General features: G+C 39.2%; 1 protein-coding gene across 13 annotated transcripts in view; it reads right to left on the bottom strand.

The window, feature by feature from the left end:
- Window positions 1-16,281, bottom strand: part of MECOM (MDS1 and EVI1 complex locus) — a 552,991-nt gene that overhangs the window by 33,905 nt on the left and 502,805 nt on the right. For 9 of the 13 annotated variants that reach the window (XM_046002464.1, XM_046002458.1, XM_046002461.1 and 6 more), the window contains 4 exons: window positions 14,769-14,871; window positions 10,583-10,799; window positions 4,918-5,065; window positions 3,476-3,632 (listed from right to left, as the gene is read on the bottom strand). In XM_046002464.1, coding sequence (XP_045858420.1) covers window positions 3,476-3,632; window positions 4,918-5,065; window positions 10,583-10,799; window positions 14,769-14,871 — 625 coding nt within the window. The remainder of the gene's footprint in view (window positions 1-3,475; window positions 3,633-4,917; window positions 5,066-10,582; window positions 10,800-14,768; window positions 14,872-16,281) is intronic. The other 4 variants (XM_046002459.1, XM_046002463.1, XM_046002471.1 and 1 more) reach the window with 2 other exon arrangements.

Here is a 16,281-nt window from a genome sequence, read left to right as displayed (position 1 = left end):
TCCAGAAAGAACATGGCAGGGTGCGGCTGGGAAAGAACCCGCCTCCTGGGGCATTTGCCAAAAAAGTAGAACATCTTCCTCCCCACGTATGTGAAAACAGATTTAAGTGTATTTTGAGACCAAGCTTTGTAACCTTTAAGAACCCTGGTGTTCGGTACGAATCCTCCTCACTTCGCAGTTCGGCAGGATTATCGTGTCCGTTTCCTAAGCATCACATTTTTAAATCTGACTTCAGTAGAGATGAATCCACTTTATGTGTGAGCTTACTGTAAACGATTCTGGGCACATTTAATACATGCAGAAACATGATACACCTTGTCGGTAGTTACTGAAACAAATTTGTATAAGAAATTAAATTGAAGACAAAACGCAACATTTATTGTTTTCATGGGATGATCATCTTTAAGCACAGAATGGTGGAGCTCCTGAGTTAAAGCAGTAACAATTGAAAGAAAAAAACATTCGAAGCAGATTTTATAGATGTTCAGTCATGCAAAACTCACCCAAAAGTTGGATTATCCCACACACCACCAAACAGGAAGTACCAAGTGATCCCATAATATTTCTTTTACTAATAATGATTAAAATGCACTGTGACATATATCAGGGTACTTAGTAATGGTAAACGAGCTTTCAGCTGTGGGATGATTCATAACATGATAGAGGCCACAACATGCATTTTAATGGGAAGAGAAGATGTGAGTGATTTCTTTTCAAATCATCCTACTGGAATATACTGACCAGAGGCTGCTTTAAAAGTATGTACTCTTTAACCATATACAATAAATATACATGCTATTTAAATTCTTTGATACACTAATTAAAACCATATGATGTAGAGGGCAGAAACATGAGGCTTTCACTGGTTACATTAATTCAGCTATGAGCAATAACAAGAAATAGTAAATAAAATGTCGTTGGAATAATAAAAGTGCACTCATCGGGAAAGGAACACTTCTCCTCTGGGCATTAAAAGGCGTTGAGAAAATGTCTTGATGGGTCTTCAACCACGGTATAAACTTTTGAAAGGTTTGCAATTTTTGGCAAAGAAGTGTCGCTCTCTAGACTTCTCTCTTAGAGCCGGCTGGATTTAAGAAATGAAGACCTTCTCTATCTTGGAGTAACAGAAGGTGCATTTGACTTTCCTGGTTGTACCCCCTGTTACACAGATGAGCAATGTCTGTGTCAGGTCTTAAGAACGGAGAATCTGGGATGTTTCCCTATGCAGGGGCTTTGTTTTTCTCACTTGAAGGTCTGGCCTGGCCCACCACAAACCACCAGGCGTCCAGGTGAACGGCTCAATTGATGTTGAAGTCTATACTCTACTGTAATTTTCTTAGTAATAAGGAATTAGCCAGCAGTTAACATTGCATTTTTCTACTTATTAAACAAATTAAGAGGTATTTTGAATATGTTCAGCCTATTAGAGCATGTGGTTTCTATTTGGGAAGGCCGGAGGTTTCTGTAAAGGCAGTGAGTAATTACCTTAGCACTGGTGACTTTGGGCTCAAGCTTGGCGGTACACTGTAATAAGAGACAGTTGCCATAAACACACCAGTGGGGGTAAATCGTGGTGTGTGGCCTTCTGGTGAGAAACAGATATCAACTCTAGGTGAACCTCCTCTACTCCCAATCTCCACACCAACTCTCCTCTTTTGTTCTGAAATTACATGGCTATTATTCATAATTACCCCATGGTTCTCTGTCAGATTTTATATTTGAAGAATGCCATCTGCTATTTAAATTTACCAGTAATTACTGAAAAGGCATTCATGGCAAATAGTTGCACAAGCTGATTGGAAAGGGACACCCTATAGTGCTTGAAAATGAAACACTTGACTTCAACACAATTAAAATTCCAGATCCCAGAATCTTCGATGATAGGAATCTGTATTTTCTGACTTTTGGTTTAAATAATAGAGAAAGCATTAAATGGGTGATCATAATTCGTTTGTCTCATTTTTTTCCCCACCAAAACACAGTAAATGTTTAAAGTCTGTTTCTGAGAAATCAGAAAGAAATGAGTTATTTATGCCCGTAACGCTTTCAAGTATATTTTTAAGGGCGTTACGACCTAGAGTCAGAAATGCCCTTATGAGACAAGAAGTCTAAAATTTCTATTGTATACTTTATTTCCCGTGACTTTCAACAGAGCCTCCCCAAGGGAGACTAGAGCACCCTTTTGTTTATCAACTAGTCCTCTTCACTCCACCCAGGGAACAGAAGAACATAGGAGCAAAACAAGACTGTAGCATAAGCTGGAAAGGGGAAAACAAAACAAAACAAAACTCAAAAAATAAAAAACTCCCTTGATGCATGGAAGCACAAAAAAGGGATGTACCGAGATAAAAAGGAGGAGGGTTAGTCTCTGGTATCTCCATGTTGGTACTAAAAAATATTTTTTGCCCATCAGGTCCTGTAGTAGTGTCTCATACATCTACTACAGAATTTTACATATTTATCAGAAATAAAATGTGTTATGAGGGTTCCCGAGTCAGAGGTTTTGCCATCTGTGGAGTGTGCTTCAAACAGCTCTACGCTCATCTGGATCCAAAATCAGTCTTGACCCTTGTGGCACAACTCAGTGAGTCACTGTGTTTGTATGCCCCGCTGAGCAATGGATCAAAAGAAGTCCAGAGTCATTGCCCAGAGGAACCGAAAACAACTGATTTTCCTTACGAAACATTTCAGCACAATACAGGGAACAGGAGCGGGTGGACAGAAGCAGCAGCAAACGAGCACTGAGTTTTACTTTATGCGGAGCGTGTTACTAAAAAGTACAGGGATGTTCTAAGTAGTTGGTCGGACTGGATGTCCCCTGAACACACACTACCTGTAAATTTGCTTTAGTGCGGTGGGTTATAGAAGCAGCATGTCCAGCATCAAAGTGAGAATGTTCTGCTTTTCAACTAACTGACAACTACTGGCCGGCAGTCTGTGATTGGTAACAAGTGTGGATTAAGGGGTATTTTATTCCCTCTCCAGCACAACACACACACACACACACACACACACACACACACACACACACAGTCCTAAACCTCCTTGCCAAGTGGGGTACTTCCAGCCCTTTCTGATCCAGAACAGGTTTTTATCACTTCACCTCCTTTAGTGGTGTCTGCCATTTTCAGCGTGAGACAAATCTGGTTGTCTCTATTAAATCCTACAACCTGGAGAGGCTTCCTATCCAGTATTTAATGACTTCTCCCTTCTCTGCTCATTACTGATTTCATCTAAAAGAAAACGCCCCGGGGATTATAAACAAAAAAAACACAAAACAAACAAACAAACAAAACCAAAACCCCTGGATCTGGGTGTTAAAGATTTTCTTGTAACAGAAAACAGCCCTACTGGACTGGACCATAATGAACTAATGCAGAGACCCTTCCACGGCCACGCGGCCATTCTCCTGATCACAGTGCCTTTCGGACCAGAGAAGGATGCAGGAAGGAGGGCTGGAGTGTGAAAAACTTACAGATAAAGGGCTTCACACTGCTGTGGATGTGCTTGTGTTGTTTGAGGCCCGATGAAGTGGCAAACGTTTTACCACACTCCGGGCACGCGTGGGCCCGGGCACCAACATGCTGAGAGCGGATGTGCCGCTGAAGGTTGCTAGGGTCCGTGAAAACCTGCTAGGAAATGAGTACTGATTAATCAGGAAACTTAATTCAAGGACACAATAAAGAAGACCAGGAATGACTCGAGAAGGAATTTTATTTGTTTTGCTTTTGTTTATTTGTTTTCCCCAAAGACCAAAGAAAGTCATAATTCCAAAGCGTGAGCTCCTCTAGGATAGGGACTGTAAATTATTCAGCTCGGCATCCTTAGCATAAAATGTCCATCAGTATCAGTTGAACAAAATAATTAATGGCATGATTAGACCATGTTCAAGATCTTTTTGATCCCATTTAGAGTGATTAGAGTTGAACAATAAAATGCCAGCCAAGACATGATTAAAACTGGTGTGCTATTTCCATCCTCTAAACCAAGACACACTGGGTACAAAATTGGGAGGGAATTTTACTAAAGTATCTCAAATCTATTCAAGGAGCTCCCCCAGGAGTTAAAGCTAACAAATGTGTTTCAACAAGTTACCATGAAGCTAACACCATTCCTTTAAACACTGTACTAAAAAAAGAAAAGAAAAGAAAGAAAGAAAAAGAAAAAGTCACCTATACTTCTGGGAGCAAAACATCTCTAAAGATAATTTCCAGTGCCACAATTTCCCCTGATATGAAGAAAGACATTCAAATGACATGAAAAGTTTTTAGAAATAGAAATCAACTTTCATGACATGAGGACATCTTTTAGTTAATTGAGAACTGTGAAGATTAAATGATGTGAACCACTGTTCTCATATTTCAGAGTCAAGGTCAAGATGGAGTGTTTTCCTTGTACCCCTATGCTGTTCAGCAGTGGCCACTAAGGGACTACACTTTCAATTAGAACCAAGTCATGATTTATGGTAGGGACTTGGGTGGAAAAATCTGCAAATGCAGGAGTCTCCTATTCTTTTTGAATAGGCATTCAGAAACTTTATGTGACTTCCTCACAAATTGCTATTAAAAGAAATCAGTAAATGTGCATTGGATAAAATTTTCGTTCTCCATAAGGCTATAAAACAGCCCCACACTGGCAAGCCAGTAGCGGAACCAGGAATTTACCAAGGATGTCTGACACCTAGTTCTGGAACTCACCATTAAGCCTCACTTCCTCCCTTACAAAAATAAAAGGACACCCACTAAGTGTTTTTATACACTGTACTAATGCCTTTTAGCATACAACACTCAGTCTACTTTTCTCAAGATATTTATAGTTTCCCCTCTCAAGGCTTGTTTTTATATATCATAGCAAGTGATGGATTAAGAGAGAGCAGGATGACAGAGAGAGGCCAAGTAGTCTACAAATTCACTGTACCTTGGCACAGTTTTCACATTCATAGTGCTTTCCACTGTCATGTGACATCTGGTGGCGAATTAAATTGGACTTCCAGTTAAATGCCTTGGGACACTGATCACACTTGTATTCCCTCTCTTCAGTATGTGACAACATGTGTTTCTCCAGGCTGTGAAGAGAACAATTGATTTAATAAGACATGGTGACAAAGAACACATTCATAAACAGAATGTCATTTTATTAGTAATCCAACTGGCAATTAAAGAGAAAAGAAGGAAAAGTGGTGAGGTGAGGAAGATGAAGAAGAAACAGGCCTGCAACAGACAAAAGAAAATGTATTTCTCCTAGACTGTGTCTCTTACTAACACAGAGAAGTACCCCTGTTAGAAAATAAATTGGATACAGATATCAGGGATTAGTTGCCAGTTCAAGGGCATGGTAAATGACTAGTCGTTTGTCCAGTTCTCAATTCACTACACCAGTCTCAGGTCAACACATTTTGCTCATACCCACTCAATTCAAACACAAACACTCAAACAGAAGATCCTCAAAAATGCTTAAGAACATGCAGGCAGGGGCACTTGGGTGGCTCAGTGGGTTAAAGCCTCTGCCTTCGGCTCAGGTCATGATCCCGGGGTCCTGGGATCAAGCCCCGCATCGGTCTCTCTGCTCCACAAACAGCTTGTTTCCTCCTCTCTCTCTGCATGCCTCTCTGCCTACTTGTGATCTCTGTCTGTCAAATAAATAAATAAACTATTTTTTTTTTTAAATGCAGGCAGGTATTCTATCTAAAGTCTATAACCTCTATACTCAAAAGGTACTTTTTTCCCGTATCGCCATATAGGAAAGTAAGCTATACACTAACCATTCAACAAGCAACTTCCCAATATAACCCTGGGATGGTTGGATGGATGGTGAAGCAAATGAACCGATGAATGCATATGGATATACACAGATACAAAAGGGTATATATATATTGCCTATGAATTAGGGAGGAAAGAAAAGTGTATAATATTATAAGCAGATGTACTATTAAAGGCCCACAAAAGAAAAGCAGTTAGAAGTTTCTCATAAGCATAATTTCTCTGATTTAAAGTTTAGGGTATTTTTGCTTCTCAAATATTTCCCTCTCTTCTAAAACTTGTATGTGAAATCTGCAGGAATGCAATGAAAAGCAAATATTATAGATAATGGACTGCTGTGATACTCAGATGGTTGTACCATATTTGTTAATTAAGTACAAACAGATAACACACTGGGATACTACCCCAAATAAGGTAACCAGAGCTCCTTGGAGAAACAGCCTGTTTCAAATTTGAAGCCTGAGATACACAAGATGGGCCCTGAACATCTTGTTACGGCAAACTGCAAGAAAGTTATAGATTGTGTCAAAAGAATTAAGGTACCAACCTGAAAAGACACCCACTGACCAGACGTGAGGAAATTTAAGCATCAACAAAAGTAGTAATCTCATCCTTTAACAAACAATACTGAAAATCACACAAGCAAAGCCTCACCGGTCACCCGTGGAAGATGCTAGGAAAATTCTGAAAACTAGTAAATAAAGGGGGAAACTCACCCATGTGTCCTGCCTTTCCTATATGAACTGTACTTCAGGGTGAGCAAATAAACAATAAATTCTCTCTGCATAGAATTAATATAGATAATAATGAAAGAATGATAGTAGAAAACATTCATTTTATAGCACATAAACAATTAATACACTTAGGCAATCCATAAATAAATCCTCTGCCTCCTGAAGGAAATAAACCATAACATCAGTGAGGTATTCTTCCTAAAACAATGAACCTAAATCTGATCGAGGCTTGGGATATTTTACAGGAAGTAGAGAAGATGGAGAAAGATTTTTAACACCAAGGGGACATGATCAGTAGAATCCAGACTGGACCGAATGCTACAGGAAAAAGCAGTTTCTTCTATAAATAAATTTTAATGAGGGAGGGAGGGAGACGAAATAGAGAGACTGACTGGAGGAACTTATAAATTAAAAGAGACATAAGAGATATGCCTACTAATTGCATTGGTGGACCTTAGCACGATCTTATTTCAAACAAAAAACTCAAAAAGTAATGAGATAAGTGGTGGAATTTGAACACTGATTTTAGATTTGGTAATACCAAAGAATCATTATTTTTAAAGTGTGGTGTTGACACTTGTGTTTTAAAGAGTCCTTTTTTTCCCTACAGATACATACTGAGCTGTTTATGAATAAAATGACATAATGTCCAGGATTTGTTTCAATAATCCGAAAGAGTGTAGCTGAGACAAGACTGGCCTTGTATGATAATTATCGAAACCGAGTCTATGGGGGTTTATTACACCGACCTCTCTAGTTTTGTATATTTTGAAATTTTCCATAGTAAAAAGATATTTTTTTAAAAACTACTAAGCATGGGGGCGCCTGGGTGGCTCAGTGGATTAAGCCACTGCCTTCGGCTCAGGTCATGATCTCAGGGTCCTGGGATCGAGCCCCGCATCGGGCTCTCTGCTCCGCGGGGGAGCCTGCTTCCTCCTCTCTCCTGCCTGCCTCTCTGCCTACTTGTGATCTCTCTCTCTGTCAAATAAATAAATAAAATCTTAAAAAAAAAAAAAAAACAAACAAAAAACTACTAAGCATGTAAGCACTCCTTCTTTCCCAAGTTTTATTTTTCTGTGAGATGAATACTCTAAAATTCAAAGATCAAGTAAGATGTCTGTGTGTCTAGAATGTATCCAGTAGTCATATAGGCTGTGTGCATGGCAGTGTGCATTTAAAAAAGTGCCCTTTCTCATATTTGATAAATTAGAAATATCTTTCCCTATTTTTTCTCTTCCTCAGCTTCCTCCCTACAACTCTACTCATAGTGGCACATGAACTTACTTTTCCTGCCCCATGAGTCAGTCGACTTTGTAATGGTGTTCTATTTGAGCACAAATGGTGATATCTCTGTGAACAAAAGGTACCAGGAGCATACAGGTGTGTGGAGTGGAGTCACAAGAACAGCCCTATCTTTATCTACAATATGTAATCCTCTGCTACACAAGTTGAAATGTTATTAAGAGAGTTAAGAGAGAGATACCATCGACTCCAGTTAACATTGAACTGAGTCAGGGACATCTTCTAATCACTGCATAGATTAATATTCTCCTTGTCATCTTCAGCCACCCAGGAAGGCATGCCACTCTGTGACATACATTATATTCCAGTGTGTGTGTCCAATGGTAGACACTGGCTCATACATGGAGTCTTATTCCTGTGCCCTAAACTCCAATGATAAGAGTTTCAAGAGTATACTGCATGGCATACGGGGGAAAAATAAATAGCAGTGCAAAGGGAACTCTCCTTTCTTTGTTTCTTCTACTCCAGCATAAAATCCGTACTGTTCCATGGAATTATCAGCTATCAGTTCATCAGTGACAGAAAGAATAAAAAAGCGAATGGTTCTTATAGAAGAAAATGTGCTTTTTTTTTTCCCACAAACATAGAAGCCATCTGGTCAGTTTTTAGTGAGGCTTCTTTCTCTACTTTCCATAGAACTTCATCCTAATTTATAGAGCTTTGCCTAGTTTTCTGGGTTCTTTTAAACTTTTGCACATCAACCTTTGTTCCTCACTGGGTTTTTTTTGTGGGATAGCAGGGAGAGGGGGTATTTTTTTTTCCTCAACATTTTACAGAAAAATACAGAACGGAATAATTACCATGTCAAAAAAGGATTTCTCATTTGTTTAAAATATAAAGCAACAATATAGGATTCAAAAAAGTGGAAAATATTCGGGGAATGTAGGTTCTGCACATGGCTAAATTATTTAACTAAAAATACCGCTTAGATGGTCAACATCAGGTTGCATAGTGACATGCTAGCTCCATCTGGTTGAGCTATCGAAAAGTAAGTTTTGAGGGTTCATCCAAACCGGATAATTAGGTTTCCTTATTGTTTTCCACTGAATGTTTGATTGAAGGAACCAAACTGACAGTTGGTTTTGGCATTAAGTAGAGTTGACTCAGGCTCAATCCTACAGCTAGTCAGAGTAAGAACCTCTCCCCAACTAAGTGTCGCCATATGCTTCTAATGGGAAGTAGGAATTACATTTTAGTGTTTAGTCCACCAATTTTTGTTCCATAATGCTGTCCGTTAGCTCTGATAACAAAATTGAAGGAAATATACTTCATCCATGGCATCAGAGATACTGCTTTACATATAAATACTTTATCCACTGGTATTTATTACTTTCATTTCATTTTTTAATTGGTCACAGTTACATTTGTAAGACATGCTATGACTTTATTTTTATTACAAATTTATGTTTTATCAAACATCTATAGTAGATTTATTCTCTACATGGATTTATATTCAATAACAAAGATGACTTTAAAGGGTACTGGAAAAGCCTTTTTTTCCCTTTTACTCTCTAAAAGCTAAATTAGGCCTGAACTTTCAAACCTAGAAATTCATTCTTTTGACTCAGTCTCCTCAAGGAATGGGTTATACTTGATGCTTTTTAAGTTACTTATGCACTAAAATCAATGACTACTGTATGAAATCCTTTCCTGTAAGAAGCCCTAGCCAGAGAAGAGGATGCAGGGCAACCAAGAGAGGGAAAGAGAAGAGAAAAGAAGGGAAGGCACTAAGGAAAGAAAGGAAGCAAAATGGTCAAGGACAATAGATGAGGTGTCCAAGATAAACCCTGAGTAATTCACACTCCTGAGTGAGGCCAGTCCACACACTACCATTCCCACTTAAATTCAACATTATGCTCATTTGAATTTCTGATTCTAGGTTCCAAGGATCATTTCTGGATTAAAAGCAGAGAAATCAATGCAGTTATTAAAATCGTTTGTGGGCTGAGGCAAAAAAACCACTAGGTAGGAACAAACAGAAAATCTATGAGCTGGTTATATACATCCCTGATCTGAAAGGCTGTTCTGTAGCAAATTACCAATATAGTTTTCCAAGGGTAGGTTCCAGAGTTGCCGTTTTCTCTAATAGTATTTTTTTAAAAAATGTTCTTTAAAACAGTTCAAAAGCCTACCAAGATGAATATATTGCTGATTTATGATTTTTACTTTGTTAAAAATAAGGATTAAAGAATCATTTCATTTAGATCAAGTTTCTTTTTTCCCTTTTAGGAAACAGGACATTTTCTCCATTGGGAATGATTTTCTTACTCTTTTATATATGTGCGGTTTAGGTAAATAATTGAAATGAAATCCACAGGTGACACACATCTATCAAAAGATCATCGTTCCTTCATTAAGTCTATACCAGAACCAATCTTTTTTTTTTTTTTAATCATCTAGATGTTTCTAGAGGCAGCTTTACTGTTTGGTATATGATGACTTTAATTGGCATCAGTGTTGTTCCAGCATTCTTGATTCTCCAAGTCATATTTTATGCTGCAACGTTAAGCTTTCAGTTGCCAATAACACTGTGTAAACAAACATAAACACATTATTTTCTGTCTAGCATCAAACTATTTCCAACTCCATTGAAGTATTTTACAGATAAGAATTTCCAGTGAAAACTGATTTCTGAAGCATGTCGCTAGCACACTTCATCAGGCTCATCGCAGTTCCCAATTTCCCATCTGCATACATTCTGAAAATTCAGCCTACCGACTGTATAACAACAATGCTTGACGGCAGAGTAAATAAACATGTTCCCTAGTGCAACAAGCCACTTCTAACCTTTGCAAATCGGGGAAGACTTGGTCACATTCCTTACACTCCTGGATTGCATGTATGTCTCGGAGATCGTTTTCACTTTCGAGTTTTTGTTGAAAGTCTTCTTCCACCATTGAAAATGCTGAGTGAGGGGTACTGCAGGGGAACTTCTGGTGATCTGCCAGTTCAGCCTTGGACTCAAAGAGCTGGTCACAGTCCTCACAGCGATATTGCCGTTCTTCTGTGAAAATAATTCAGATATTACGAGGCCTGGGCCGATCAGGAAGTGTCAACCACAAACCAGCAGTTAGTTCTTATCGAATTATGGAAGATGTATGAGAAATGATTTAGCTGTCATTTCCACCACTTCCATTTTAACCTGAATTAAAAATAATACCTGTAGAGAAGCCGAGCCACAACCTAGCAGGATAAGGTGGTTCCTTTGCCTACAGCAGAGCCTCTTTACCAGAGAATATGGCTTAAACCCTTCCAGGAGTTAGTATTCACAGGACATTAGAAGTAATAATAACCACTGACTGTGCATCATCTATTTCCTCAACCCCATTCACAGATTACTGATATTTCTCAAAACCTGATCATGAGAAATTATATGTTGGATTTTTATCCTGTTCTCACACGAGGCTACTAAAGCTCAGAGAAGTTTAGTAAGCAGTCAGGGATTACAGAGTCAAAGGGTTCTGCCAGGATTTGAATCCATCTGTGTCTCATACCCTTCTCACTGTGCCATGTTACCTGGAGGACACATGGGACACCAAGTCCCGCTCTGAGTCCCGCTTATCCCTGAGTTAATAGCAGTAAACGTGGGATTTTTCATTACATTCCTCATTACCACGTAAAGGGGCACAGGATGTTTTCAGTATCCTTCGAGGCTAATTTACATTACCCTAGGGTCAGTGCTAATTGGCAGGACCCTGTTAAAGAGCAAACATATCATGAATTTGCACTTTGAATCAGTAAGATAAATAAATGGTTGTAGCGGGAACTAGCGATAACAACGTTATAAAGTGTCAAGCTAGTGATGGTATTGTTCCTATTCTTTCCCTCTGAATTGCTTTTAGCCCACTCGTGAGGCCATACTATGCACACATCACACAGACACAATCACAGAGGTATTGAAAACAGCTCACAATCATGAAAAGACACCCAGGGCAACATGATTCATAATCCCTGTTTTATAGACCTACAGCCAGGACCTATAGCCAGTGGTTCACTGACTGAATGTTTTTGTGGGAAAATTTTAGTCACCAACAAATGCTAGGCATTTTGCTAGGGAATGACTATATAAGAAACTCAAGGGGATACACATGTGAACAAATAGAGTGTGATAAATTTTATGACAGATGCATGCACAGAGCCTAAGGGAACCCAGAGGAACATGTCTAATCCATCTAATCTGAGGGAGAGAGGTTCAGAAAAGGCTTTGTAAGAGCAAGCATCAGCCAGGTGAAGTGTGATGAGGGAGGATGTTTCAGGCGGTGGAAACAGCTTAGACCAATGGTAAAGGAAAGGAAGAGCATGGCAGCTTGTGGGAAGGCAAAGCTACAGGGAAAATCAGGGCAGGTTGATAGGGTGCATGTAGGGAAGCAATGGGAAGTGAAGTAAGAGAGGGTAGCAGGGCGCTAGGGGCTTCGGGGGCTTGTGTTAAGAAGGGAACAGAAAGCCACTGAAAGTCAGATAGCCCAGCTGTAGCATGGGAAGTTAAGTAAAGTCGAATAGGACACGACTGCTGTAACCCACACACAATACTGGTTTCATTTAAACTCAACCAGTAACAGGGGGCCCAGGATGGTAAAGAAACCAGTATGTAGATTTAATATGTATGTCAACTTTGGACTGTGGAGGGTTAAGGAAAAGGGGGTATTCTAAAGTAAATCACCTTAGCTCAAAAGTCGGGTTTCTCGATGACATTTTTTAGGCAATGGAAACATTTCCTTATAATCTGTCACACTATTCACATATTTCAGATCTACATTTAGGGTGTGCCTGGGTGGCTCAGTTGGTTAAGCATCCAAGTCTTGATTTTGGCTCAGGTCCTGATCTCAACGTCGTGATGAGATTGAGTCCTGTGCTGGGCGTGAAGCCTGTTTAGAATTCTCTCTCTCCCTCTCTCCCTCTGCCCCCTCCCCCCCCAACCCCTGCTCACTCTTGCTCTCTCGCTCTCTTTAAAACAAAAAACAAAAAACATAAACAAAACCAAAAAAACTACATTTAGGATCTCACCAGCAGTCTGAACACAAACAAAACTTCCAGGCCACAGAATGGATGGAAAAGGCCTAGGTTTTAGAAGCAGCAAGACCTCAGTTTGAAAGCTAACTCTACTTTCTAGTCATGTGGTCTTGACCAATATACCTAGTGTTAGGTAACCTCAGTTCTTCTATGTGTATAATAGAAATGACTCCTCTCCTATAGTTTTGATCTATGTATAAGACCAAATGAGATAATAAATGGAGAGCATATATCTGGTATACAGTAGGTGTGTGATGCATGTTCTATTTTCTCTCTCCTAAGCAATGCGAAATTGTGGTAGTATAAAACACAAATCACCACTTAAGCACCATAAACATTACATATAACATATATGTGTATATATATGGATATGGATATGACACAATAAAAACAAAAAACAACTGGTGGGTTCAAGAGTGTTGTAAAGGCAGGTCACTTATGAATGGGAGCCCTAAAAGAAGAAGAGCCATTTCTATTTAGTTTTTTAGAATATTTATATTGCTAATCGTTTATATTTAGAATTTAGAATATTTCAAATATTTATATATCTAGAACATTTAGAATATTTTTATATGGGGCGCCTGGGTGGCTCAGTGGGTTAAGCCTCTGCCTTCCGCTCAGGTCATGATCCCAGGGTCCTGGGATCGAGCCCTGCATCGGGCTCTCTGCTCGGCAGGGAGCCTGCTTTCTCCTCTCTCTCTCTGCCTGCCTCTCTGCCTACTTGTGATATCTCTCTGTCAAATAAATAAACAAAATCTTAAAAAAAAAAAAGAATATTTTTATATACCTAGAACATTTATATTTCTAAAATAATTGTTTGAAAACCTTTTTAGAACTAACACTCACCAATGAAAGTTGCCTTGCACTAGAGAAAGCCCATTTCTTATCATATAAGCCCCCTCAGCTCTCACACACCTGGTTGGACCAGACTCCCTATTCAGGCTGAAACTCTACCAGACTCATTGAGAACACTGGGTTTCTAAGAAGAAAATAATTTCCAAAGGTTCCCTAAAATATAACGGCTATAATCTACAAAAAGGCAGAATGCAGCCCAGCCAAGGGAAAAAACGTTCAAGTAAAGAGCCAGCCAAGACTGGTAGCTTCCTTCGGAGGAGTTCCAGAAGCAGAGACTGAGGTTTTCCTGTCGGGAATGCCAGAAGGATGGGGGGGTGGATCGATCCCCACCTGTCAGCTAAGTTGGGGTGAGTAACCCTTCCCAGTGGTCCTTCCAACTACAAAACACTCTAAAGTCACCACTAGATTATGTTAAACCAAATTGTGTTATATTAGGAGAGAGAAATAAGAAAGAGAAAGAAAAGAGTACTCCATTTTTATCCCAATGATACAAATCAATATGGGTAGAATTTTCTCTTTATCGGTTCTATATGTATACAACTAGTAATTATAATTGTTTTGATCCCTACTTCATTTGATTTAGAATAGTTCTCTGGCAAATACAAATTTCTCTGGGTGTAAAATTTCCTCATGTGTACTTTTCTCCCAATCCCCATCCCCCAACCCTCTCCCACATGGTCATGCTGGCTAGGATTTTACTCTCATTCACACAGTTTTCCCAGTAATAGAACATTAGATGAAAAGATAGAGCCACTAGATTTATGAAAATCCAAATTGAGTTCCCTGAAATGACTTCTGTTCAGTGAAAGGATTCTCCCCATAGTCTAAGACATTGACAAAAAAATTAACCATGCGGTATCTCAGTCGAAATAGTCAAAATCCCTTTGGCCTCCACTTTAGGGAAGACCTCTGCTGACTTAAGCTTCATAGTAACATTAGCCAGATGTCAAGCCAAGAAAAGAGCCAGTTGCAAGAGAAAGAGTTTGTTAAAGCTGACATTGAAGAGCCAGGAAAACTGATACATGCCACATGCAGTGGACTCATGGGGATGCTTGATCCCACGCAACCAAATGAGGGCAATGAGGGCGGTGGCATGAGCAGTACTAACCGTGGATATCCGGCGCCATAGTTTCATGGGGATAGTCCTCACTCTTCATGAACAGCAGGAGCTCCTCTCCTGGTGCAATGTCTGCGACTACTCTATAAAATATCTTCAGAAGACCAGAAATGGAGGCGGTGGGAAGAGAGAAAGAAGTGAATGTTAAGAAAGTACAAGATATCCACTCATACCTGTACATTTTCTCAGACCTTAACAAACATGTTTCTTTTTATTTTTATCAGAAGAAGTGTGACTTTCTGTTTTGTGTCCTGAAAATTAGCCTTCTGATGATAACTGGAAAGCTGTGATTCTCATGCCAGTTCACAAATCTCTTCCAAATCCTACTTTACCAATCAAATTGTCTTCATACAAGGCTTTCTGTGTCACATATACCTTGTGTAATATTTGGTGAAGGACTTTCCCTTCTCTGAGTGAACCCCCCAGGTATTCACAGAGCTGAATATGTCTGGCATTACCCAGCAGCAGCCTTGCAAAGGGCGGCAAGGGCACAATGGCCTCCCTTAACATGTTCTCAAAAGCAGCCACCTTCTCAACAAGGTGTTTTTAAGGCAGTAGATTGGCAGGATATGGCATCAAGAGCTGAGCTGTAGCGAACATAGTCAAAGGAGAATCTTTGGTTTTTTAAAAAGTTTAATTCCCCTCTCACTAATCATTAGTACTCCCAGATCCAGGACTTGCCCTCACGCTCCAGCTCCTGACTCCCATTCTCTGAAAGTAGACAGTATGCCTTTAATTCATTCATTGGTCAGGGTGGCAGGGTATATATTATTCCCCTGCCTTCTAGCAAAATTCTGAGGAGACAAAAAATTTAATAGATCTGTTAATGACTAACTAAAAAGCTGTTGGGCAAATGTGGACCTATAATTTCTAAGAGCTGCCTAACTTTCCCCTCACCAGCTCTGTTACCTTAGGCAAGTCATTGTCCAATTTACTTGTCTAGGTTTTAGGGTTCTTTTAATGTATAAAAGCATTTTCATTCACAATATGTACAAATATCTAATTATTATGTTGTACACCTAAAACTAATACGTCAATCACATCTCAATAAAAAAGCATTTAATCATGAAAATATTTAAGGTGCTTCTTCATTTTACCACAAAAAAAGTTCTTAGTTTTCAATCTTATTCTAAGATTATTTATTAAACAACAATTCCATGACCAGACAGGGGTTATGGAAGGAAGAAAGAATGAAATTATACAATTAACTGGCGAAAATGAGACCAGTGACATTCACACATACACACACACACACAGAGTACCACCAGAGCAACAAAGACAATTTAAAAAAAAAACCTAGGGATTCAATCCTGCTCAGCCTCAATCCAATAGGGAGAAAACTCACAGAACACACATTACTAAGAACTATGAGAATATATCTTTAAAGGGCATTTCTGTAACTGTTGGTTTCCTGCAGGATGTTTGACATTTCAAATTGAGAGAAACTGAGTAAATTAATACCTTATAAGATCAACAGAAATGTGCATAACTCTCATGGTATTTA

This window comes from Meles meles, chromosome 4 (assembly GCF_922984935.1).
Source record: "Meles meles chromosome 4, mMelMel3.1 paternal haplotype, whole genome shotgun sequence".
Lineage (NCBI taxonomy): Eukaryota > Metazoa > Chordata > Mammalia > Carnivora > Mustelidae > Meles > Meles meles.
The sequence above is the reverse complement of the archived record's forward strand: the minus strand, read 5'-3'. Positions and strand labels throughout refer to the sequence as shown.